Below are 27,798 nucleotides of genomic sequence, written 5' to 3' on the forward strand. Positions count from 1 at the left end.
ACAACCTAAAACTTCTTACCTGGGAATATTGAAGACTACTAATATTGAAAAAATTCTGAGCAAGGAACTGAAACGTTAGCTTTCTTACATAGCACATATTGCACTTTTACTTTCTTCTCCAACACTTTGTTTTTGAATTATTTAAACCAAATTGAACATGTTTCATTATTTACTTGAGGCTAAATTGATTTTATTTATAATATTAAGTTAAAATAAGTGTTCATTCAGTATTGTTGTTGTAATTGTCATTATTACAAATAAAATACAAAACTGTATCGTCTTTTTTGGTTCGCCAATAATCGGTATCGGTATCGGCATTAAAAAAAATCATAATCGGTCGACCTCTATATATATATATATTTTTTTCTCATAAATTTGCTAACATGTCTAAAAATCTGTTTTCCCTTTGTCATTATGGGTTATTGTGTGTAGATTGATAAGGACAATTTGTATTTAATAAATTTTAGAATAAATCTATAACGTAACAAAATGTGGAAAAAGTCAAGGGGGTCTGAATACTTTCAGAATTGATGGAGAGAGAGACAATCTGCGAGAGAGTGCTTGCTCATCCACTGATATAGGAGTGTTTTAAAACCTTGCAGCTGCAATAAAACACTAAAACATCTTTACAATTAAAAATTAAGTTGATCCCCGAAAGCCAGATGGAGATGTGTAAATTAGATGCGCATTCGGTATTTATATTACTGTAGCATATGCTATGCTGCATCAAATGTAGGTCTACCTGTCACAATAAAACAAGTTATCATGATGAGATGACAGTTCTACAAACTGAGATGGGCTGTCGATCCCAAGCCTGAGTTTTTATGATTCATCATGCAGTGACTACAGAGGCCATAGAGAATCCAGATTTAGACATTGATATAATTTAACAGTTACATTCCACGTCATGCTGTTCATATAAATCATTTATTATAATTTACCGGTTTCTCGCAGTTATTTATCCCGTGAAAAGGAAGGGGTTTTGTGCATTTCGGTAAATTTCAGTAAATCCGAGTTCCCACATTTCAACCCTACTGTAAAAATAATTTATAGTAAAAGACTAGATACATAACTGGATACAATAATTGTGTTACTTATCGGTGGCTTCCAATGACAAGAGAACCCCTCTATCAGAAGGTAAGAATCACTGATAGTAAAATAATAACTAAGCCATCTAATTAGTTATCTAGGGTTTCAATGCAGAATTGCACATTTGTACCTTGATTGATCTCTCTGTTCTACCCAGAATCAAGAAATCGAGGAGCTCACAAAGATCTGTGACGAACTAATAGCGAAGCTCGGGACATCAGACTGATCAGACCTGAAATCATAAACGTTGGAGTTGTTGGATGAACTGTTCCACCAACTTCTCCCCTCTCTGCCTTTCCATTGCAGCCAAGGCCTAACCATCCCCACTGCAGCTAGCTGGTAAATTACTGTACACACTTCTATACAATCTGAACCCATCTCTGCTTTTATTACTCAAACACATAGCGAGTGACTACAGTAGTCACCCCTATTGTTTCAGATTGGAACAAATTAACAGCGAAACAGCAATGAGCGTATATATATATTATACAGGTATATATATATATATTGGGGCAAAAAAGTATTTAGTCAGCCACCAATTGTGCAAGTTCTCCCACTTAAAAAGATGAGAGGCCTGTAATTTTCATCATAGGTACACTTCAACTATGACAGACAAAATGAGAAGAAAAAAAATCCAGAAAATTATATTGTAGGAATTTTAATGCATTTATTTGCAAATTATGGTGGAAAATAAGTATTTGGTCACCTACAAACAAGCAATATTTCTGGCATGTTTAACTTCTTCTTTAAGAAGAGTCCTCCACTCGTTACCTGTATTAATGGCACCTTGAACTTGTTATCAGTATAAAAGACACCTGTCCACAACCTCAAACAATCACACTCCAAACTCCACTATGGCCAAGACCAAAGAGCTGTCAAAGGACACCAGAAACAAAATTGTAGACCTGCACCAGGCTGGGAAGACTGAATCTACAATAGGTAAGCTGCTTGGTTTGAAGAAATCAACTGTGGGAGCAATTATTAGGAAATGGAAGACATACAAGACCACTGATAATCTCCCTCGATCTGGGGCTCCACACAAGATCTCACCCCGTGGGGTCAAAATGATCACAAGAACGGTGAGCAAAAATCCCAGAACCACAGGGGGAACACCTAGTGAATGGACCTGCAGAGAGCTGGGACCAAAGTAACAAAGCCTACCATCAGTAACACACTACGCCGCCAGGGACTCAAATCCTGCAGTGCCAGACGTGTCCCCCTGCTTAAGCCAGTACATGTCCAGGCCCGTCTGAAGTTTGCTAGAGAGCATTTGGATGATCCAGAAGAAGATTGTGAGAATGTCATATGGTTAGATGAAACCAAACTATAACTTTTTGGTAAAAACTCAACTTGTCGTGTTTGGAGGACAAAGAATGCTGAGTTGCATCCAAAGAACACCATACCTACTGTGAAGCATGGGGGTGGAAACATGCTTTGGGGCTTTTTTCTGCAAAGGGACCAGGACGACTGATCCGTGTAAAGGAAATAATGAATGGGGCCATGTATCGTGAGATTTTGAGTGAAAACCTCCTTCCATCAGCAAGGGCATTGAAGATGAAACGTGGCTGGGTCTTTCAGCATGACAATGATCCCAAACACACCGCCCAGGCAACGAAGGAGTGGCTTCGTAAGAAGCATTTCAAGGTCCTGGAGTGGCCTAGCCACTCTCCAGATCTCAACCCCATAGAAAATCTTTGGAGGGAGTTGAAAGTCCGTGTTGCCCAGCAACAGCCCCAAAACATCACTGCTCTAGAGGAGATCTGCATGGAGGTATGGGCCAAAATACCAGCAACAGTGTGTGAAAACCTTGTGAAGACTTACAGAAAACGTTTGACCTCTGTCATTGCCAACAAAGGGTATATAACAAAGTATTGAGATAAACTTTTGTTATTGACCAAATACTTATTTTCCACCATAATTTGCAAATAAATTCATTAAAAATCCTACAATGTGATTTTCTGGATTATATTTTTCATTTTGTCTGTCATAGTTGAAGTGTACCTATGATGAAAATTACAGGCCTTTCTCATCTTTTCAAGTGGGAGAACGTGCACAATTGGTGGCTGACTAAATACTTTTTTTCCCCACTGTATATATATATATATATATACTGTATACCTGTATATATATATACACTCATTGCTGTTTCGCTGTTAATCTTTTATTATAACCAATTAAGTGGCAATTTGTCATGTTCAATGTGCAACTTTGATGCACATGTAGGGCCAAATCTTAACTTTTGGATACATTTGGTAAATGAAGGTCAAGTTAAGGTATGGACCTTTCTGTTGATTTCTACTTATTTTACGTGAAACTACGTGAAGGAACTAGTAGCTAGTAACCTGTTGTGTTGCATACTGTGTGCATGGTGTGTTTGTAAAGTGTGTGCCCCATCATGGATTATCAGTGTTGTCCGAATAGACAGAGACATGTGTTCCAGATAGGGTGTGAGGGAAATTCTTTTGATACAAAAAGAGATCCACCAACTGTATTTACTTGTGTTCAACAGGTTTACACTTTACACAATCATCCTGCTGCTATTCTAGTTTGTTGTTGTTGATTATATTACATTTCTGTCTCATCTCGTTTGATCTTCTGTTGTTTTGTATGTTTGTTTGCTCCCATTATTTAGGTAGGGCAATGCTTTTAGGGGTATGCTAGTATAAATCACGTTTTTTTTTTTTTTTCAATCAATTTTCCTTGTGTTTTACCACTTAGCCCATGTAGCCTATAACTAAAGAGCACTATTCTCTGACCTCATCATAGCACATAGTATTACACAAACAGCTTAACAAATCTATCAGTGGAGTAATGACATACTCTGTTATCATTTTAGTTTCACTCTCTTTAAGAATGGGTTGAAACTGCCATGTTGTTTTTTCTTCTTTATTTTAGCTAGACACAGCGTAGGGAGCTGTGATGACATTGATTGGCTCTCTGCAGCGCAGCCACAGTTACGTTTCTCTCTAGGCCTTGGGAAAACAAGACAAATGTTTTCCATCATCACCATAATACTTGGGTTGCCAAATGTTCCCCCTCAAAACCTATCACTGTGATAGTGTTCCAGGCTCAATACCAGTTATTATTAGAGATTATGATGGATCTGTAAATTGTTTCAATGCAGGTGTGGATGCTTGTTTAGATATATGTTCTCAGAGCTATCAAAAAGCTAACTGGTTGCTCAGCATAACAACTGTTTGCCTAATGTTATAACAATATATAGGGCCAGTTCCAAACGACCCTTTAGGACAGGGGTGTCAAAGTCAAATGGACGGAGGGCCAAATAAAAAAATCAGCTACAAGACGAGGGCCGGACTGTTCGAATGTTCATTGAAAAATTTTTAAATGACGCATATAGTCTAGTGAACCTAATTGAACCTACTGAAAACCTAACAAATATATTACAATATGATCAGATAAATAAAGCAATATTTTCTTATGGCTCTGTCAGTAATCTTTAATTTTCAACAGACACAAAAGACAAATTTCCTTTATATAAATATCCCCATAACATGAACATTAAATGAAAGAAACCGGTATTCAAGGCACCATCAGTAGACTATATTTTCTATTTTAGCAAAAGTGGGCTAAATTTACTTCAAAGAAAAAACAATAATAGCAATTTTCTATCATCCACTCAACTGAAATATTTTTAAAATATAATTGGATTGAAATACAAAAAAATAAAGTGCAAAAATCTATTAATCAAAAACAACACTTTGTTTAAGGAGAAGTAACATGCAGTGAAAACAAATATTACATTTTAACTTTTAAACTTGAACTGAGTAAAAACTCTAAATATGTGATTGCACAGTAATGTTCACTTGTTTGAGGTTGAGGGTGATACTTGGTGGTGTCCCATCTTTTCCACAAGTTCATCAATGTTCGGGTAAGGCTCTGAGCTGAAGAAATCCTCAGAATTGAGTGGAGGTGTTCAGCAGTAAGTCGACTTCTGTGTGATGTTTTGTTCAGGTTCATCAAAGAAAACAGTTGTTCACACAGGTATGTGCTGCCAAACATAGACAACGTTTGAGCAGCCTGGATGCGCAGCTGGGGCATTGTGCCGGGAGGAACGGGCGAACTCCGCAGCACCCACTGCCGCATATTTTGCCCTCAGTGCATCATTGCATTGGAGGTCAATCAACTCCATTTGGAGGTTTGGTGGTGAGCTTTCCACGTCAACAGCAAATGGGTTACCGAGCAGTTCCAACCTGCTTTTTTGTGCTTCAAAGTCAGCAAATCTTCAGCGGCAAGCATACCTATTTTATCAGCCAACTGTGTGCTCGGAACGCACTGGTAGAGAGCTTCTCTTTCATGGTCTGGCAGCTGGGAAAGTGGCTCAAATTTTCTTTCCGCATCTGCGTCTCCCACAGAGTCAGTTTGGTTTTAAATGCCTTCACTGTACTGTACATATCAGAGATGACACGATCCCGACCCTGCAGCTGCAAGTTTATTGCATTCAGATGACTCGTAATGTCACACAGAAAAGCCATTTCACACAGAAACATTTCGTCTCGGAGTTGTGTTGTGTCTTTCCCTTTGCTGTCCAAGAACAGACAAATCTCCTCACGAAGCTCGAAACATCTTTGAAGCACCTTTCCCTGGCTTAGCCATCGCACCTCTGTGTGATAAGGCAAATCACCATGCTCCGTTTCTAACTCCGTCAGAAATGCCTTGAACTGGCGGTGATTCAAACCTTTGGCTCTGATAAAGTTAACTGTGCGCGTGATGATGCTCATTACATGCTCCATTTTCAAGGCTTTACCACACAACGCTTCCTGGTGTATGATACAATGATAAGCTGTCAGCTCACCTGTCGCGTTTTCCTCTTGCATCTTTTCCCGTATCTTCGCCACCAGTCCGCTCCTGTGTCCACACATCGCAGGTGCTCCGTCGGTTGTCAAACCCACGAGTTTTTCCCAAGGCAGCTCCATCTCATTTACACATCTTGACACCTCTTCATACAAATCATGCCCCGTAGTTGTGCCATGCATAGGACGTAAAGCCAAAAACTCCTCTGTCACGCTTAGGTTGGAGTCCACTCCGCGGATGAAAATTGACAACTGGGCAATGTCAGAAATGTCGGTGCTCTCATCCACAGCCAAGGAATATGCAATAAAATCTTTTCCCTTTTTCACAAGCTGCTCTTTTAGATTGATGGACAACTGGTCTACTCTCTCGGCAATGGTGTTTCTGCTCAGACTCACATTTAAAAAGAGTTGCCTTTTTCTGGGCAAACTTCGTCACAAACTTTAATCATGCAGTTTTGATGAAATCCCCTCCGTAAATGGCCGGGCTGATTTAGCGATCTCTTCTGCCAAAATAAAACTGGCCTTGACAGCAGCCTGGCCTTGTGATTTGGCTTTTTTGAACAGAGCCTGTCGAGATTTGAGGCCTCGTTTTAATTCCTCTGCCTTTTGTAGCCTTTGTTCCATGTCCATATTCTTGTTTTTGTCCGCGTGTTTCGTTTCATAATGTCGTCTCAGATTATACTCTTTCAGTACCGCCACACTTTCTCCACACAGAAGACACACAGGTTTTCCAGCTACCTTCGTGAACATATACTCCGACTCCCACCTTGTTTGAAACCCCCGGTTCTCAGTATCCACCTTCCGTTTTGCCATTTTTGATGGGTATCTGAAAGTTAATTTTACTGTGATGCTGACGACTGCTGTGCCAATAAATATTGAAATGAAGCAGCCTACTGCTCGGTGCGTCACCTTTGCATTGTGGGAAATGTAGTATTGGTGCGTGTAAAAGATCTGCGGGCTGCCGGCTTGCTGCGGGCCGGTTCTAATAATAAATCAAGATCATCCCAGGGGCCGTAAAAAACCTTCTTGCGGGCCGGATGTGGCCCGCGGGCCTTGACTCTGACATATGTGCTTTAGGACTACAAGGACCTATATAGTATGTGGACATGGAAGTTGGAGAAGCCCAGATGAGGTCTTACCTGGGTCATCGTTTGAGAGTCTTTGCCTTATCGTATCTATTTCATGGATCATCATCATCATCATCATCAGTACAGTACAATCCACTGCCAAATGTTATTCTTTTGCCAAATCAAAGGCTGTTTAAAGCTGCTTTTAAATGTCTAAAGCTGCCTTAATGTGTACATTTTATATTGTATGAAAATAATATAATTTTATTTTAATGGCAGTATTTGTAGAGGACAGAGTAACAGAAAAGTGATTTATTATAGTTTCTGATATACTGTATATTGTGTGTAGAAGGCATACCCTGAATAAAGGTTATCATGATTAATGTTCTACTGTGAACTATGTAGCGCACTGCACAGCAGACATTGTGCCTTAAGCTTAAAGGTCCAATGGAGCCATTTTTATCTCAATGCCAAATAATTTCTGGGTCTTGCTTCAATAACACTCAGTGATAGTCAACTTCAACAGTGTCATAACACGTTCAGAATCGTCCATCAAAATGCCATTGAAGTATGAAATGATTATTTAAAACAAAATATTGTTATATATGCAGTATCAGTCAAAGTTTTGGACAAACCTACTCATTCAAGGGTTTTTCTTTATTTGGACTATTTCCTGCATTGTAGAATAATAGTGAAGACATCAAAACTATGAAATAACACATATGGAATCATGTAGTAACCAAAAAAGTGTTAAACATATCAAAATATATTATATATTTTAGATTCTTCAAAGCAGCCACCCTTTTCCTTGATGACAGCACATTCTTGGCATTAACTCAACCAGCTTCACCTGGAATGCTTTTCCAACAGTTTTGAAGGAGTTATCAGATATGTTGTGCATTTGTTGGCTGCTTTTCCTTCACTCTGCGGTCCAGCTCATCCCAAAGAATCTCAATTGGGTTGTCGGGCGATTGTGGAGGCCAGGTCATCTGATGCAGCTCTCCATCACTGTCCTTTTTGGTGTAATAGCCCTTACACAACCTGGAGGTGTGTTGGGTCATTGTCCTGTATAAAAACAAATGATAGTCTCACACACACACACAAGGTTGGTGGCACCTTAATTGGGGAAGACGGGCTCATGGTAATGGCTGGATCGGAATAGGTGGAATGGCATCAAATCCATCTAACACATGGTTTGATGCCATTCCTTTCGCTCCATTCCAGACATTATTATGAGTTGTGCTTCCCACAGTTGCCTACACACACACACACACACACACACACACACACACACACACACACACACACACACACACACACACACACACACACACACACACACACACACACACACACACACACACACACACACACGCGGTCTACCTGTGTGTAGCATGAAAACAGATTGACACAAACCCTCAACATACTTGAGTTTTTCCAGTTTTCCATCCTCCAGTCCTGCAGAGATCAGCTTTAATCATGAGTATCCTGGGTGGTTGTAGCTCAGGTCCAGTTCTCTCAGATGGGAGGGATTTGGTCACAGCCTTCCTCTGTGACCAGATTTGTACATGTAGCATATCAAATCAAATTAGACTAACAGTGAAATGCTTCCTTACAGGCCCTTCACAACAATGCAGAGAAAAAAAGAGAAATATTTGAAAAATATACAAATAATGACACAATGAATAAATACACAATGAGTAACGATAACTTGGCTTTATACAGGGGGTGCCAGTACCGAGTCAATGTGCAGGGGTACAAAGTAATTTAGGTACCTATGTACATATAGGTAGGGATAAAGTGACTAGGCAACAGGATAGATACTAAACAGTAACAGCAGTAACACTACATTATTTTATACACATAGTGCTAAAATCTCGAGAGGGAGTGTGGCAGCTATCTTTTTTTTGTGTCAGCTGAACAATCACAATGAACATTTACAAAAGCAAATGAGTGGTTTATTGTACATTGATTTGAGTTCATACACCTCTTCCTATAACAACCATGACAAGGATGCTGATTCTTTTTTAGGTTGGATTTTTCTATCATTATGTAGATTTGGAGCAGTGAAGCTCAATTCTCATGACCAAATATATTAGGTTTGTATTGGCCTATATAAACACGTTGAACTATACTCATTTGTTTAAAAAATACATGAATACTGACCTTAGTGTCTCCAATTTACAGTGTAGACTCTCCAGTCCAGCAGAGAGCAGCTTTACTCCTGAATCCTGCAGGTTGTTGTCACTCAGGTTCAGCTCTCTCATTTGTGAGGAGTTTGAGCTGAGTCGAGGCCAGAAAAGCACAACAACTCTCTGTAAGGTTATACCCATTCAGTCTAAATAAAAAGTAGAAATTGGAAATGTTCAGTATTTTGTGTACCAAGTTACTCTTCATGGACACACAGCTGGGAAAAGGTGAATCTGGTCTTTCCTGCTGGATTGGGCTTCAACTCAACAGAGACAGACCTTGAGTCTTTAATTGATGCTGTCTAATGTTGATGATGTCATATACAACGGAACTGTACATATACAACGTGCTTCTACACCTGAATTGCTTGCTGTTTGGGGTTTTAGGCTGGGTTTCTGTACAGCACTTTGTGACATCAGCTGATGTGAGAAGGGCTTCATCAATACATTTGATTGATTGATTTATTGAACTGTAGACTACGCTGTACACACAAAAACACACACATACTCGCACACACATGCACACAGGGTTGGGTAAGTTACTTTCTAAATTGAATCAGTTACAGTTACTAGTTACACAACCGTTCAAAAGTTTGTGGTCACTTAGAAAGGTCCTTGTTTTTGAAAGAAGAGCAACTTTTTGTCCATTAAAATAACATCAAATTGATCAGAAATACAGTGTAGACATTGTTAATGTTGTAAATGATTATTGCAGCTGGAAACTGCAGATTTTTTATGGAATATCTACATAGGCGCACAGAGGCCCATTATCAGCAACCATCACTTCTGTGTTCCAATGGCACGTTGTGTTAGCTAATCCAAGTTTATAATTTTAAAAGGCTAATTGATCATTAGAAAACCATTTTGCAATGATGTTAGCACAGCTGAAAACTGTTGCCCTGATTAAAGAAGCAATAAAGCTGTCCTTCTTTAGACTAGTTGAGTATCTGGAGCATCAGCATTTGTGGGTTCGATTACAGGCTCAAAATGTCCAGAAACAAAGGACTTTCTTCTGAAACTCGTCAGTCTATTCTTGTTCTGAGAAATAAAGGCTATTCCATGCCAGAAATTGCCAAGAAACTGAAGATCTTGTACAACCCTGTGTACTACTCCCTTCACAGAACAGCGCAAACTAGCTCTAACCAGAATAGAAAGAGGAGTGGGAGGCCCCGGTGCACAACTGAGCAAAACAAGGGCATTTCTAAGTGACCCCAAACCTTTGAACGGTAGTGTACCTGTCCAAAATTGTAATCAGTAATGGAACTTTTGGATTACCCAAACTCAGTAACTCAATCTGATTACTTTTGGATTACTTTCTTAGAAGAAGACAAAAAGGATCCATCAAACGCTTTTGGTGTGTCAACATAGTAGTCTCAGACTTGTGGTCAGACTCACTCAAATTTAAACTTGCAACTTTTTTCAATCCCGAATTGAATAACATTAAGAATACAGAAAAGTGACATAATGTATTTTTCCGCAATCATCCTTTCTGATATTAAAAATAATCCAATAAGTAATCATCTAGTTTTTCAAAAGTATCTGTAATCTGATTACAACATTTTAGCTGTTTTTTTTGGTAATCAGATTACATGTAATCAGTTACTCCCCAAACCTGCACGTTCATGAATTTCATATGGGCATATTTTACATAAAATACAGAACTCATACCTTTGTTCAGTAGAACCGTCTCCCTTTCTGAATACGTCTGGTCGTCCCATAGACTGGTCACTCTTCATGGACACGGCTGGGAACAGGTGAGTCTGGTTTCCTGCTGCATTGGGCTTCAACACCACAGAGACCTTCAGTCTGTAATGCATGCTGTCTAATGATAATGTACAAGCTCACATACATTTTGGCTGTACAAAACAGTGTACAAAAACACACGCACACGCTCGCTCGGAAACACACACACTCTTTCTCTTTCTTTCTTTCCCTCTTTCTCTCTCCCTTTCCACACACCTTTTAGCTTTTGTGTTGGTTTCATGTTCCCAGAGAGATTCATTTTAGAGACAGTGCCCCTGTTCTCTCTCTCTCTCTCCTCAGAGACACTTATTGAACCTGTAACCAAAGACATCCAGAATACAGTATGTTACAGTCAACTAAAACAATAATACAGAGGGTCTTATGATGGTCATAAAACACAACATTTGAAGGAAAATACAATGAAGCACAATAAAATCATCAACATCTGGAAACATCTTGATTGGGATAATTTGGGAATATGGAATACCTTTTCTATTACATTTATATTTACATTTCTAATTTGTATTTTTTTTTGTTGCAGTTTCTGTGTTTCTTGTTCTCTTCTCATGTTTGTCAATTATTCGTATCTCGGATCCAAGGTCAATGATAAAGTGTCACACCCTGATCTGTTTCACCTGTCTTTGTACTTGTCTTGACCCCCCACCAGGTGTCTCCCATCTCCCTTCATTATCCCCTGTGTATTTATACCTGCGTTTTCTGTTTGTTGCGAGTTCGTCTTGTCCTGTCAAGTCCTACCGGGGTGTTCCCGTGTTTCCTGTGCTCTAGTTTCTCCTAGTCTTCCCAGATCTGACTTTATCCGCCTCCTGTATCTGCATCTGTGTCTTAGCCTGAGCCTGATAATAAAGACTGTTGCCTTCTCAATGTTGTATCAATAAACGTGGTCACAGTCTAGTGAAACAAATGTTCATGTTTGCATAAGCACCTGTTTTACCCTTTAATAGTATTTCTTTACTATAATAATTACTGTAGCCTATAATATTATTTGTAGGTTGTGCTCTATCTAGGTAGAGATTGTGATAATAATTGCGCTAGATAAAGTCCTTATCTTTATTATGCGGATATCTCTCCTTCCTTTGTTACTTTACTAGAATCAGACAATACATTTAATATGTTTTCATCATTAGTTGGGTCCTTACCTTGTTGTGGCCTGGAATCATAACTAGAACATCTCCAGATCAACTCACTGAAGTTTTTCCATTTCTATTCTTGAAGATGCTTGAGAAAAGTTGTTTGTGCACCTTAAATTGCATGCACTTTACCTTCTAAGTGGGGCCACCTACAACTGACCAAAATACCAGAAATAAATGAGGGCAGGGAATGTTCTGGGTGTGCAATAATATTGGACATCTCTTTTGAACTCCTAACCCAACTTTGAAGTGTGCAGACAGACTCAAATGACATTGCTTGGGAAAATATGTTTGTGTAAAGTATTTAAAAAACATGTTTTTAACCTATCCTCTCACTTCCAGGTCAGTGATTATCTCAAGGAAGGGTGCATTTAAAGGTAGGCCTATTGATAGGACTACCATAGATAGGACTTATGCCTAGTTTCACTACATGTCAGAATAATTAGAGTCAGATACTGTAGAAACTCAACCAGGTCAGAGTGAGGGGGTATCTATCGCAACCATTTTGCCTTTACTTAACATTGACGTTGAATATGTTGAAAACTTCCATTACAGTCTTCCTAGAATAGAGTTACATCCACTTGTCATTTTGAAATATTATTTTTCACAGGAGTTTGTTCACACCTCTTGAAATGTTTTGTTGTTGAAAGAGTTTGGAGTCTTCTAATATTAGAATGGTTGTGATGGTAGTTTAGGCTAGTCTCTAGTATTGGGTTGCAGCTGGTGCAATCTAATGTACATTTGAGGGGATCTATATAGCAAACCTTTATTGAAAAATAATTTAGGCTATTTGTTTTGGTGGAAATGTTGTTTTCTTCCCCTAGCAACAGGCAAAATGTATCATAATAGTCCCTAAAACAAGTCAAGTTCAGCTGCTTTCGTAATCCTCCTGTGGACACCGGGAAGGAAGGATGCCCGAAGACGTCATGACTGCAGGACTCTGCTTCCATTGATAGGCCTATTACGGGAGGAGGAGGACGTTTCGAGGAATCACTGGATTGAAGGTGGTTATAGGACTGAGGCCGACCTGCTGAGGTAGAGAGGTGGGAGGCTGGAAAACATACTCTGGAAAACATACTCAATAAAGTGTTCAAATCACTGCTGCAGCATAGACATTCGATTGAAACGCTGCTCCTTTTGGCGCGAGGGCGTCTTCTGATTTTCTTCAAGTAAGTGGGTCTTTTGTATGCATGTTATAGTTATTATATTTACATTTACATTAAATAACGATCGTGAATAGCCTATACGCGCATTATAATCGTCAACGTGATGTTTGATCAGGCTATATGGTTGTTCTGAATAGCAGTAACTTCGATTTAAAGGAATGCTAATTGAAGGAAATTATGTTCCATTATTCCCGTAGCTAGTGTATTTCATATTTATAGTTAACTAGTTAGCTGCAATATATAAAGCAATCAAGCTCATTGTTTTACTGCTGCTGAAGTGATTGCAGTTTTTGAATCTGAATTCAGAGCCACATTGTAGTTGCACACAGATTCACCATGGAGTGGAGTTTAGTTTTCTAGGTCAGGGAAAGATTGAAAGCCAGTCAGAAATGTTGATATAAGAAACGTCCTGGTTATATATAATATGAAGGGGAAATAATGATATTCATGAGGGGGATTATTTTGAACTTTTCACCCACCCCTAAATGTTGTCATCACCATGACATTGACAGGAATGGTTGCCCCTGGCTGGGGCTTACAAGGTGCAGGGCTGTCCCCTCTCCCCCTCAAAGACCACTCACCGTTGACACTTTCATGGCCTGGCTGAAAAAAGAGATAAAGCAAAAATTCCCTTTATCTGGTTCCACAGCCCTGAGGGGTAGTATGAGCTCTGGCCCAGCCAGAGATGAAAAGATAGGAGCATGTAGAACATAGCATGAGCCCACATGTGAAACGCATTAGGCCTACAAAGTTGAGTACCTGTCTGGGGCATGCCATTCCTTCAGCCGAGCAACAGGAGAAACCTCTATCTGCGCTGCTGACGACCTTAACACAAACCTCTCTCAGTAAATGGTGAAGCAACACAGTTACATTAGCATAATAATTAGGGAGCAATCGGTTTTTGGGGTCTAAAATGTTTGAGCTGGATGGTGACGTCTTCCCATCCATCTAGCCATCTATCCATCCATCAATCCATCAATCCAATCATCTCGCTCTCTCTCTCTCTCTCTCTCTCTCTCAAACTGAAATATCTCCTTGCTCTCCGCAAGATAAATCTGTTTTGTTACCACCATACATAATCCTCAATCCACCCTGGAATTGTGGTGAGGTCTACGTTGTTGGAGAAGCCCGTGAGGCTGAGGATAATGTCAAAACATAAGAAGACTCTTATTTCTGGCTGATGAAATGCAACAAACATGCTGACCTTGTGACTCAAACCACTCACCACACAAGCTGTAGCTGGTCCATTGAATAAGCTTTTGTTTTCTGTTGGTATCAGATATTCAATCGGTTCAGATGCTCCTCAATCGTTAAAACATGTAAAAAAAAAATAAAATAAAAACTTTTCATACATGAATATCCCTTCACACTCAACTTTGAATTCAAATATGATTCCATTCATTTCAGCAACTCATAGCACAATACAGTCTTCAAGGTGCCTAAATACATTACCTTGCTTATTTCAGTCATTCATTGGTCATTCTGGGCCGTGTCTGCCTCCTCCAGTTTACATACAGTGAGTTCCCTGCCCTTTCCGAACCATGCCGTCTTGGTGCCCTCTCCTGTGTCGCCTAGCCATGCTACTCTGTGTGTGGGCACCATGCCAGGCCCAGTCGGACACCGAGCTTCCCCCTGGCACCCCCATCATCCAGCTGCGTCTGGCAGGGGACAAACGCAAGCACTACGAGGGCCGGGTGGAGGTCTACTACAATGGCGAGTGGGGCACGGTGTGCGACGACGACTTCTCTATCCATGCGGCCAACATATTGTGCAGAGAGCTGGGCTACGTGGAGGCCGTGTCCTGGTCCCCGTCCTCCAAGTACGGCAAGGGAGAAGGTAAGGAACACAGAAGAGTAGGGGCTTAATTAAAGGGATAGTTCAGTAACATGTTGTAATTGGAAATCCACTTTGACCATTAAGACTTAATTAACGGGATAGTTCAGTGAAAAATATGGAAATATATATTTGTTTCCTTTGAGAATCAATGACAGACTGCAACAATAATTGGGTCTAGCATATTGTAGCATGGAGTGGTCTAATATTTGGAATTAGAATGATCATCATTCTTGTAACGTATTCCAGAGAGACTTTTTCTATTACCCAGGTAAATTAGAAAGATGAGATATAGTATGTCCCTCTTTGCAGGGACTATGATTAGGATTAACGCAGATATGTGTCAATAGGAACACATGAGTCTTTGACGATGGGAGGTTGGGTTAATAACATCTTTCATCTGGCTTTTATAGAGAGCAGCCAGAGCTCCATACATCTCAATACTGTTCCATTTGCAACCTTCAATCAGATTTATGGAGTTGGGAAAGTCATTAGACACATGACAATACCAGAGATATTCTTACAAAACAAGGGGGATGATGAGATTATGTCTATGTGTCTGGCTTAGTGTTTCCATTTTCCAGTCATTTTCCCCACACAAAGTTTGATTGGTGTGTATCAGCTAGCTAGACTTCAATGGGTAAAACAGTGGTTTTTTGAGGGATTACGGTCCCAGACAGGGGAAACGTGCTGCATTCGTTATGGGATTTTCATGGAACATATGACTCTGTTTTGAGCTGCTGAGATAGAAGTTATATAATGTTCACTGCATGTGCAGCCAAAAGGGTTTCTTGATCTTGAACTATGTAGGCTGGAGAGTTGGGAAAGCTAGGCTTTTGTCATAGCCAGTATAGGTAACATAGGAATAGGTGTGAATATCCGCCCAACATCCCCAGAGCAATTTATTTTTGTAACATTTATAATCACAAAATGCTGAGTTATCAAAATGTTATTTGCTGGGTGTTTCCTGACAGGAAAGGATGTATAGATACGATTTATTTAACTAGGCAAGTCAGTTAAGAACAAATTCTTATTTACAATGACAGCTACTTGGGAACAGTGGGTTAACTGCCTTGTTCAGGGGCAGAATGACAGCCTTACCTTTGGGATTCGATCTAGCAACCTTTCGGTTACTGGCCCAACACTCTAACCACTAGGGTACCTGCAGCCCCTGAAGTCATGTTGTAAGTATTAGCTAAGAAGTAACATTTATTGTTGTGGCTCATATTCAGCTTCTACAGTGTCTGGGTTATAGATTAATTACAGAAAGGGCCTGAGGCCTATTCTGTATTTCCATGATCAATGTGCTGCGTTTGGTTTCCCTCATCCCACACCACTGATTCAGACTGTTCTGGAAAACATAGTTGGAGAGCAGACTGACTGATGATCCCCACCATGTAGTTGGATTGGATTCCAACAATGTAATGTGGTTGTAAAGGTCTGTTGTGATTGATTAGACCATTTAGATTAGTCTAAAGAGCCATACACATTTTTTTGACAGGTGATGGCAACTTAAATTCTGTAACACATATCTTGCATGAAATGGTCAAATTTGGTCAGTCTAACCTAAGTGAAAAGGTGAGTTGTCATGAACTGTCATGATATAAGTTAAAGGTCCAACGCAGATGCTTTTATCTCAATATCAAATCATTTTGGGGTAACAATTACAGTTTTTCTCAATTGCTAAAACACTAAAGCCCATTGGCTGAACAAAGTTCTCAGTTGCCTGGACTCATTTAGCTAATTATGCAGTCTGTTGTCAATATTTTAAACCATTTCACATGGTAAAACACAATTTTCAGATCTCACTTAGACTTTTCAGCAAAACTCTAAACACATTCTCATTCTTAAATCACTTTCTGCACTCTAATGCACATGTCATCCATACTGGTAAACACAAGTGGCAACAATCAAATACAAATAGAGAACATATGTCATTGATTGAACATAACCACTCAACATTGATTTAACCTGTTTCAAATGATGTGACACAATCAATATAAGCCAGTTCAGAGAGCAAACAGGTTGTTGAAGGTGGGAAGGAGAAAGTCTGAGAATGGATACTGTAGTACAGTGCATTGTAGGCTGTATACTGTACAATGGACAAATTGTATGGCCCTGAACATTGTGCTTTCCATTTATTAACAGTACTGACGGCTCAATCGATTTTGACTGGTTGCAGGTTCATATCAAGAAAGAACAAGAATTAGAGTATCACAGACAAAGGGGTACAAGGAGGAGGAAGAACAAAAAACAAAATTGCAAAGAGCAAAGCAGAGTAGTAATTTCTGATCCATTTTGAGCGATTATGATAGAACATGTTTTCGTTCATCAAAAGACAATGACGGAAAAATATGAATATTTTTTTAGATTAAAAATGTACTCCTCCCTGAGAATTGTATGTTTTGAACAATGTGTTTTCTATTTTTCGGGGGAATTGTTTACTGACTGCTTGAGAGTGTATATCATTTTGATCACTTTATTTATGATTTGAGAGCAGTGTTTGATTTTGAGGCGAATGTTTCATTTTGCAAGAGGAGTCAGAGGTTATGTAAATAGTGCTTGAAGATGAGGTTTTGTGTTTAATGTTTTCAGGAAATGGAGCAATGTTTCAGAAGTTTTAGCAATTGAGAAAAACTGTAAGGAGCTTACTGTGGTTGTTTTCAAATAAAATGGTCAAAAGAAACACAAATATATTTTTGGCAAAGAGCAATTTCTCAAGCAAGAATTTTGCTTGGACTGTCTGGGAGTGGTCTAAGTAGGGAGTGGACTGTCTGGGAGTGGTCTAAGTAGGGAACCAATAACTAGCTGTTATTGGCTGGAAGGTTTGTAACTCTTTATTATTGGGCTATTAACAAAATTTCAGGCTGGCTTTTCAAACAGCTCTTACACTTTAACGGCATTATCATAATTTTTTACAATTTCACAGTATTATTTCAACCTAATAGTGTGGAAATATATATAACACACAGGAAAATCACATTTTTGACTGCACTGGGCATTTTAAAATCTTTAAAAATGGATTTGAGCAATCTCATGCCCACTTTATTAAGGTCCTGGACCCAGATTCAAATCAAATCAAATGAAATGTTATTTGTCACATGTGGCGAATATAACCTTACTGTGAAATGCTTACTTACAAGCCCTTAATCAACAATGCAGGTCAAGAAATAGAGTAACAAAAATATTTACTAAAAAACTCAAGTAAAAAATTCTATAAAAAGTAACACAATAAAATAATAATAACGAGTCAATGGGCGGGGTACAGGTTAGTCGAGGTAATTTGTAGGTAGTGACTATGTATAGATAATAAACATTGAGTAGCAGCAGTGTAAAATCAAAGGGGGGGTAATGTAAATAGTCAGGGTCAGGCCAATCTTTTTTATTTTATTTATTTTTTTACCCCGTTTTCTCCCCAATTTCGTGGTATCCAATTGTTTAGTAGCTACTATCTTGTCTCATCGCTGCAACTTCCGTACGGGCTCGGGAGAGACGAATGTTGAAAGTCATGCATCCTCCGATACACAACCCAACCAAGCCGCACTCCTTCTTAACACAGCGCGCATCCAACCCGGAAGCCAGCCGCACCAATGTCCAATGTGTCGGAGGAAACACCGTGCACCTGGCAACCTTGGTTAGCGCGCACTGCGCCCGGCCCGCCACAGGAGTCGCTGGTGCGCGATGAGACAAGGATATCCCTACCGGCAAACCCCTCCCTAACCCGGACGACATTAGGCCAGTTGTGCGTCGCCCCACGGACCTCCCGGTCGCGGCCAGTTACGACAGAGCCTGGGCGCGAACCCAGAGCCTCTGGTGGCACAGCAGGCACTCCAGTACAGCGCCCTTCACCACTGCCCCACCCAGGCTAAGGGTGGCCAATCTTGATGTATTGTTCAGCAGTCTTATGGCTTGGGTGTAGAAGTTGTTAAGGAGCCTTTTGGACCTAGACTTGGCACTCTGGTACCGCTTGCCATGCGGTAGCAGAGAGAACAGTCTATGACTTTGGTGACTGGAGTCTTTGACAATTTTTTGTGCCTTCCTCTCACACCGTCCTGGATGGAAGGAAGCTTGGCCCCAGAGATGTACTGGGCCGTACGCACTACCCTCTGTAGCACCTTACGGTTGGTTGCCGAGCAGTTGCCATACCAGGCGGTGATGCAACCGGTCAGGATGCTCTCGATGGTGCAGCTGTAGATCTTTTTGAGGATCTGGGGACCCATGCCAAATCTTTTCAGTCTCCTGTGGGAGAAAAGGAGTTGTTGTGCCCTCTTCACGACTGTCTTGGTGTGTTTGGACCATGATAGTTTGTTGGTGATGTGGACACCAAGGAACTTGAAACTGTCGACCAGCTCCACTACAGCCCCGTCGATGTGAATGGAGTCGTGTTCAGCCCTCCTTTTCCTGTAGTCCATGATTATCTCCTTTGTCTTGTTCACGTTGAGGGAGAAGTTGTTGTCCTGGCACCACACTGCCAGGTCTCTGACCTCCTCCCTATAGACTGTCTCATCGTTGTCAGTGATCAGGCCTACCACTGTTGTGTTGTCAGCTAATTTAAAAACTTCTTTGGGATCAGTGTCCCTTCCTAGGGACGGTTGAGCTAACGTAGGCTAATGCGATTAGCATGAGGTTGTATGTAACATTTTTTTTTACCAGGACATAGACATATCTGATATTGTCAGAAAGCTTAAATTCTTGTTAATCTAACTGCACTGTCCAATTTACAGTAGCTATTACAGTGAAATAATACCATGCTATTGTTTGAGGAGAGTGCACAATTTTGAACATAAAAAGCTATTAAGAAACAAATTTGGCATATTTATACAGTCTTGATACAACATTTTGAGCAGAAATGCAATGCTTCATTGGATCAGTCTAAAATGTTGCACATACACTGCTGCTATCTAGTGGCCAAAATGTATATCACACCTGGGCTGGAATAATACATTATGGCCTTTCTCCTGCTACAGGAAGTTAGATTTGAGTATGTCATTTCAGGCAAAAATGGAAATAAAAGGGACGGATCCTTATTATCCTCTTTGAACCACCCCTCCCGGATCCGGGATAATTGTCATCAGCAACGCTGAATAGCATTGCGCAACAGTCAAATAATATTACTAGAAAATATTCATATTAATGAAATCACAAGTGCAATATAGGAAAACACAGTTTAGCCTTTTGTTAATCACCCTGTCGTCACAGATTTTGAAATGATGTTTTATAGTTTATCGATAGCCTAGCATAGCATTATGTACACTTAGCACCAGGAAGCTTGGTCACGAAAATCAGAAAAGCAATCAAATGAACCGTTTACCTTTGATGATCTTCGGATGTTTTCACTCACGAGACTCCCAGTTACACAGCAAATGTTCCTTTTGTTCCATAAAGATGATTTTTATACCCAAAATACCAATTGCGCACCAACTCACTCTGAGAGCCCCCACCTGTCCACTTACGCAATGTGATCCTTCACGCTCATTTTTCAAAATAAAAGCCCGAAACTATGTCTAAAGACTGTTGACACCTTAGGGAATCTGGTTGATATCCCTTTAAATTGGAAATAGGGATGCAAAAGAACAGAGAGATTTCAAAAACAGGGTCACTTCAGGATTGGATTTTCCTCAGGTTTTAGCCTGCAATATCAGTTCTGTTTAACTCACAGACAACATTTTGACCGTTTTGGAAACTTTAGAGTGTTTTCTATCATAATATATATATATTCTAGCATCTGGTCCTGAGGAATAGGCCGTTTACTTTGGGAACGTTATTTTTCCAAACATAAAAATAGTGCCCCCTAGCTTCGAGATGTTTTAATGATGGTTTTCGAGTCATGCTTGGCCATGCAGTCATGGGTGAACAAGTAGTACAGGAGGGGAATAAGCACGCACCCCTGAGGGGTCCCCGTGTTGAGGATCAGTGTGGCAGATGTGTTGTTTCCTACCCTCACAACCTGGGGGTGTCCTGACGGGAAGTCCAGGATCCAGTTGCAGAGGGAGGTGTTTAGTCCCATGGTCCTTAGCTTAGTGGTGAGCTTTGTGGGCACTGTGGTGTTGAACGCTGAGCTGTAGTCAATGAACAGCATTCTCACATAGGTGTTCCTTTTGCCCAGGTGGGAAAGGACAGTATGGAGTGCGATTGAGATTGCGTCATCTGTGGATATTTTAGGGTGTTATGCAAATTGGAGTGGGTTTAGGGTTTCCGGGAGGATGGTGAGTGCTACGGGGCGGTAGTAATTTAGGCAGGTTACCTTCGCTTTCTTAGGAACAGGGACTATGGTGGTCTGCTTGAAACATGTAGGTGTTACAGACTTGATCAAGGAGAGGATGAAAATGGTCCACGCATTCTCTGAGTACATGTCCTTGTAATCCGTCTGGCCCTGCCTCCTTGTGAATGTTGACCTGTTTAAAGGTCTTGCTCACATCGGCTACGTAGAGTGTGATCACACAGGCTCTCGTGCATGCTTCACTGTTTCTTCCCTCGAAGTGAGCATAAAAGGCATTTAGCTCGTCTGGTTGGCTCCCGTCACTGGGCAGCTTGCGGCTGGGGTTCCCTTTGTATTCTGTAATAGTTTGCAAGCCCTGCCACATCCGACGTGCGTCAGAGCCGGTGTAGTAGGATTGAAACTTTGTCCTGTATTGACGCTTTGCCTGTTTGTTGGGTCATCTGAGGGCATAGCCAGATTTCTTATAAGCATCCGGATTACTGTCCCGCTCCTCCTGTACTCCCAGCTCTAACCTTTAGCTTGGTGCAGATGTTGCCTGTAATCCATGGCTTCTGTTTGGGATATGTATGTACCTTCACTGTGGGGACGATTTCATTGACGCACTTATTTATGAAGCTGGTGACTGAGGTGGTATACTCCTCAATGCCATTGGATGAATCCCGGAACATATTCCAGTCTGTGCTAGTCTGTGTAGCGTGGCATCCGCGTCATCTGACCACTTCTGTATTGAGCGAGTCACTGGTACTTCCTGCTTTAGTTTAGCTTGTAAGCATGAATCAGCAGGATAGAATTGTGGTCAGATTTGCCAAATGGAGGGCGAGGAAGAGCTTTCTAAGTGTCTCTGTGTGTGGAGTAAAGGTGGTGTAGAGTTTTTTCCCTCTGGTGCATATGTGACATGCTGGTAAAACTAATTTAAGTTTGCCTGCATTAAAGTCCTCGGCCACAAGAAGCGCCACTTCTGGATGATAATTTTCTTGTTTGCTTATGGCCTTATACAGCTCGTTGAGTGCGGTCTTAGTGCCAGCATCGGTTTGTGGTGGTAAATAGACGGCTTCGAAAAATATAGATGAAAACTCTCTTGGTAGATAGTGTGGTCTGCAGTTTATCTTAAAAATGTTTTAACCTTTATTTAACTAGGCAAGTCAGTTAAGAACAAATTGTATTTACAATGACAGCCCACCCTGGCCAAGCCCAGATGATGCGGGGCCAATTGTGCGCTGTTCTATGTGACTCCCGATCACGGACGGTTGTGATACAGCCTGGGATCAAACCCGAGTCTATAGTTACACCTATAGCACTGCAATGCAGTGCCTTAAACCGCTGCGCCACTCAGTTCCCCACTCAGTCATGATGTACTCTACCTCAGGCGACCGATACCTCAAGACCCCATTAACGGCAGGTAGCCTAGTGGTTAGAGTGTTGTAGTAGTAACCAAAAGGTTGTAACATCAAGTCCCCAAGCTGATAAGGATAAAATGAAACATCTGTCATTCTACTCCTGAACAAGGCTGTCATTGAAAATGATATATTTTTCTTAACCGAATGGCCTAGTTAAATAAAAAATTAACAGCGCCAGCTGTTATTGACAAATAGACACACCACCCCTCGTCTTACCAGACATAGCTGTTCTGTCCTGCCGATGCAAGGAAAACCCAGCCAACTGAATCTTATCCGTATCGACTCGGTGAAACATAAGATATTACTGTTTTTACTGTCATGTTGGTAAGATAGTCTCGAGTGAAGATTGTTCAGTTAATTTTCCAGTGATTGCACATTGGCCAATAGAATGGATGGTAGAGGCGGGTTACCCACTCGCGGATTAATTCTCACAAGGCACCCCGATCTCCACCCCCTGTATTTCCGTCTTTTCTTCACGCGAATGGTGGGGATTTGGGCGTGGTCTCGGAGAAGCAGTAAATCTTTTGCGTCGGACTCATTAAAGAAAAAATCTTTGTCCAGTTCGAGGTGAGTAATCGCTGTTCTGATATCCTGAAGCTCTTTTCTGTTATAAGAGACGGTAGCAGAAACATTATGTACAAAATAAGTTACAAGCAATGCGAAAAAACACACAAAATAGCTCAGTTGGTTAGGAGCCTGTAAAACGGCAGCCATGCCCTTCGTGCGCCATTATTCAGTCTAGATTATGCCTAGTCCTGGATTTTCACTGGAGAAAATACAGTATATTGAAAGTATGTTTTAGTCCACAATGAGACTGGCCCAAAGTGTTATACCCAAAGGTGTTGTCTGTTGAAGCTTAAAATTGATATAGGGCGTTGGGGAGGGTTCATTAGATGTGTGGTCATTAGAGGTGTCTCCATCCCCCATTGTTCAAAGGTCGGATCTGGCTGGATAACGTCCACTGTTCGGGGCAGGAGAGAACACTGGCTCAGTGTAAGTCCAATGGCTTCGGAGTGTCCGACTGCAAACACTCTGAGGACGTGGGAGTGGTGTGTAACCAGAGACGCATCCCCGGCTTCAAGTTCATCAGTAGCTTCACCAACAGTGTGGAGGTAAGCCTAAAATATAAACACACATGTTAGCACAGAGAAATACAGACACACACATTTATGTACACACGGCTGCACAAACACACATACAAACAACACACACACACCATACATGATTGCTTCTTTGCTTTTGTTGGATGCTGTTACGGTGCAATTTCACAGAAATGCAAGACAGATGTGGAGCAATAGCTGAGAATATGTGTTTAACGTTTGAAAGGAGTTCTGGATATCAGGGATTTAGTGTCGAAATGTCTTACGGTAAACCCTTTCGTCAAACCCAGTTTCCATGCTCCAACCTGTTGGAGACAGGAAGGGAAGTGGAAGGGTAGAGCAGGGAGGGAGGTGGAAGGGTAGGGAGGTAGGAAGGTGGAAGGGTAGGGAGGTAGGAAGGTGGAAGGGTAGGGAGGTAGGAAGGTGGAAGGGTAGGGAGGTAGGAAGGTGGAAGGGTAGGGAGGTAGGAAGGTGGAAGGGTAGGGAGGTAGGAAGATGGAAGGGTAAGGGAGGTAGGAAGATGGAAGGGTAAGGGAGGTAGGAAGGTGGAAGGGTAAGGAAGGAGTGAGTGGAAAGTGTAGGGAGGGCGGGAGGTGGAAGGGTATACTCTTAAAGGTGCTATCTAGAACCAATAAAGGTACTTAGGCTGTTCCAATAAGGTAACTCTTTGAAGAACCCTTTTTGGTTCCAGGTAGAACCCTTTTGGGTTCCGTGCAGAACAGTTTCTACAGAGGGTTCTACATGGAACCAAAAAGGTTCTCCTATCGGGACAGCTGAATAACTGTTTTGGTACCGTTTTTTCGAGAGTGTAGGGAGGAAGGGAGGTAGAAGGGTAGAAAGGAAGGGAGGTAGAAAAGAAGGGAGGTAGAAAGGACAGGAGGTAGAAGGGTAGAAAGGACAGGAGGTAGAAGGGTAGTAAGGAAGGGAGGTAGAAGGGTAGAGAGGAAGGGAGGTAGAAAAGACGGGAGGTAGAAGGGTAGAAAGGTAGAGAGGACAGGAGGTAGAAGGGTAGAAAGGAAGGGAGGTAGAAAGGAAGGGAGGTAGAAGATTAGAGAGGAAGGGAGGTAGAAGGGTAGAAAGGAAGGGAGGTAGAAAGGAAGGGAGGTAGAAGGGTAGAAAGGAAGGGAGGTAGAAGGGTAGAAAGGAAGGGAGGTAGAAGGGTAGAGAGGAAGGGAGGTAGAAGGGTAGAAAGGAAGGGAGGTAGAAAGGAAGGGAGGTAGAAGGGTAGAAAGGAAGGGAGGTAGAAGGGTAGAAAGGAAGGGAGGTAGAAAAGAAGGGAGGTAGAAGGGTAGAAAGGACAGGGGGGTAGAAAGGAAGGGAGGTAGAAGGGTAGAGAGGAAGGGAGGTAGAAGGGTAGAAAGGAAGGGAGGTAGAAGGGTAGAAAGGAAGGGAGGTTGAAGGGTAGAGAGGACAGGAGGTAGAAGGGTAGAAAGAAAGGGAGGTAGAAGGGTAGAGAGGGGAGGTTTTTATTTTTTATTTCCCCTTTATTTAAACAGGTAGGCCAGTTGAGGACAAGTTCTCATTTACAACTGTGACCTGGCCAAGATAAAGCAAAGCAGTGCCACAAAAACAACAACACAGTTACACATAAACAAACGTACAGTCAATAACACAATAGCAAATGTAGAAGAGTAGGGAGGTAAGGCAAAAATAGGCCATAGAGGCAAAATAATTACAATTTAGCATTAACACTGGAGTGATAGATGTGCAGATGATGATGTGCAAGTAGAGATACTGGGATGCAAAAGAGCAAGAAGATAAATAACAATATGGGGATGAGGTAGTTGGGTGTGCTATTTACAGATTGGCTGTGTACAGGTACCACTAGTGATCTGTAAGCTGCTCTGACAGCTGATGCTTAAAGTTAGAGAGGGAGATATAAGTCTACAGCTTCAGTGATTTTTGCAATTAGTTCCAGTCATTGGCAGCAGAGAACTGGAAGGAAAGGCGGCCAAAGTAAGTGTTGGCTTTGGGTGTGACCAGTGAAATATTCCTGCTGGAGAGCGTGCTATGGGTGGGTGTTGCTATGGTGACCAGTGAGCTGAGATAAGGCGGCGCTTTACCTAGCAAAGACTTATAGATGACCTGGAGTCAGTGGGTTTGGCAACAAATCTGTAGCCAGCCAACGAGAGAATACAGGTCGCAGTGGTGGGTAGTATATGGGGCTTTGGTGACAAAACAGATGGCACTGTGATAGACTGCATCCAGTTTTCTGAGTAGAGTGTTGGAGGCTATTTTGTAAATTACATTGCCAAAGTCAAGGATCGATAGCATAGTCAGTTTTACGAGGGTATGTATGGCAGCATGAGTGAAAGGGGCTTTGTTGCGAAATAGGAAGCCGATTCTAGATTTAATTTTGGATTGGAGATGCTTAATGTGAGTCTGGAAGGAGAGTTTACAGTCTAACCAGACATCTAGGTATTTGTAGTTGTCCACATATTCTAAGTCAGAAACGTCCAGAGTAGTGATGTTAGTTGGGCGGGCGGGTGCAGGTAGCAATCGATTGAAGAGCATGCATTTAGTTTTACTAGCATTTAAAAGCAGTTGGAGGCCACAGAAGGAGAGTTGTATGGCATTGAAGCTCGTTTGGAGGTTTGTTAAACACATTGCCCAAAGAAGGGTCAGATGTATACATAATTGTGTCATCTGCGTAGAGGTGGATCAGAGAATCACCAGCAGCAAGAGCAACATCATCGATATATACAGAGAAAAGAGTCGGCCCAGGAATTGAACCTCGTGGCACTCCCATAGAGACTGCCAGGACCGGACAACATGCAATCCGATTTGACACAATGAACTCTATCTGAGAAGTAGTAGTTGGTGAACCAGGCGAGGCAGACATTTGAGAAACCAAGGCTGTTGAGTCTGCCGATAAGAATGCAGTGATTGACAGAGTCAAAAGCCTTGGCCAGGTCGATGAAGACGGCTGCACAGTACTGTCTTTTATTGATGGCGGTTGTGATATCGTTTAGGACCTTGAGCGTGGCTGAGGTGCACACATGACCAGCTTGGAAACCAGATTGCATAGTGGAAAAGGTACGGTGGGATTCGAAATGGTCGGAGATCTGCTTTCAAAGATATTGGAAGGCCGAGGCAGGATGTATATAGGTTTATAACAGTTTTGGTCTAGACTGTCTCCCCCTTTGAAGAGGGGGATGACCGCGACAGCTTTCCAATCTTTGGGAATCTCAGACGATACAAAAGAGAGGTTGAACAGACTAGTAATAGGGGCTGCAACAATTTTGGTGGATCATTTTAAAAAGATAGGGTCCAGATTGTCTATCACAGCTGATTTGTAGGTAGAACGGTAGAAAGAAAGCTAGGTAGAAGGGTAGAAAACAGGAGGATGTCTGTGTAATCCTTTATGAGATATTCATAAGAAATGATTTCACATTCCATCCAGACAAGTGGGGGTTCCCTTAAAAGGTCTGGACTGTGATTGTAACTTAGGCTAAATCAAACACGAGTTCCTGTAGAGAAAGTCCACATAGCACCAACAGAGACACATATCTTTGGTAATGTTTATTCATTGAGAGGGTGTCTGTGTGACTTTAATCAGCCTGTACACAACACTAATCCTTGAGTTTAGTTCAACTCAAGTTTGACTGTAGCTGTATTGATTTTGGAACTTCTCTGGGAGTTGGAATAACAGCCTTAGCTAAGTTTCAAATCAAATCAAATCACACTAAGTTTTGACTTTGACTTGGAGTGCCCTGAATTCACAGAAAGAAGCAGTTTTTGCAATTCTGCAAATACTGTTTATTTCAGTTTCACTTTAGAATGACTTTAAACGTCTACATAAGGTTAACAACAAACCAGAGCTTGAACATGTTAAATTAAACCTATTAGGGCAACAGTGACATTGATAAAGTATTTTAGGTTGAGACTTGCTCAGGAGAGAAAATGTGAATGGAACCAGACGGATGAAAGGGGATCCCACCCAGTAGGCCAGGAAACGTGACATTATACAACGCCAACAGACGTGACACAAGTGGGCCACATTTTTAATCTTCCACTAGTGTGCTCACATTCGCC

General features: G+C 41.3%; 2 protein-coding genes and 1 long non-coding RNA gene across 5 annotated transcripts in view; 2 read left to right on the top strand and 1 right to left on the bottom strand.

Moving 5' to 3' along the window:
- LOC115141739 (transforming acidic coiled-coil-containing protein 1-like) overlaps positions 1-4,682 on the top strand; it is a 38,128-nt gene extending 33,446 nt beyond the window's left edge. For all 3 annotated transcript variants that reach the window (XM_029680914.2, XM_029680899.2, XM_029680907.2), the window contains one exon: positions 1,247-4,682. In XM_029680914.2, coding sequence (XP_029536774.2) covers positions 1,247-1,315 — 69 coding nt within the window. In that variant the 3' untranslated portion in view covers positions 1,316-4,682. The remainder of the gene's footprint in view (positions 1-1,246) is intronic.
- A 2,888-nt stretch (positions 4,683-7,570) lies between these two features.
- On the bottom strand, positions 7,571-12,328 carry LOC115141793 (uncharacterized). Its single transcript, XR_003865408.2, has 5 exons — positions 11,116-12,328; positions 10,825-10,937; positions 9,134-9,305; positions 8,395-8,517; positions 7,571-8,032 (listed from the first exon to the last, which is right to left on the bottom strand). It is a non-coding gene; the product is annotated as an uncharacterized LOC115141793 (long non-coding RNA).
- Positions 12,329-12,951: 623 nt separating this feature from the next.
- Positions 12,952-27,798, top strand: part of LOC115141753 (lysyl oxidase homolog 2A-like) — an 88,632-nt gene continuing 73,785 nt past the window's right edge. The window contains exons 1-3 of the mRNA XM_029680927.2: positions 12,952-13,216; positions 14,720-15,049; positions 23,600-23,775. Of these exons, the coding sequence (XP_029536787.2) occupies positions 14,755-15,049; positions 23,600-23,775 (471 nt within the window). The 5' untranslated portion in view covers positions 12,952-13,216; positions 14,720-14,754. The remainder of the gene's footprint in view (positions 13,217-14,719; positions 15,050-23,599; positions 23,776-27,798) is intronic.

Source organism: Oncorhynchus nerka, linkage group LG2 (genome assembly GCF_034236695.1).
Source record: "Oncorhynchus nerka isolate Pitt River linkage group LG2, Oner_Uvic_2.0, whole genome shotgun sequence".
NCBI lineage: Eukaryota > Metazoa > Chordata > Actinopteri > Salmoniformes > Salmonidae > Oncorhynchus > Oncorhynchus nerka.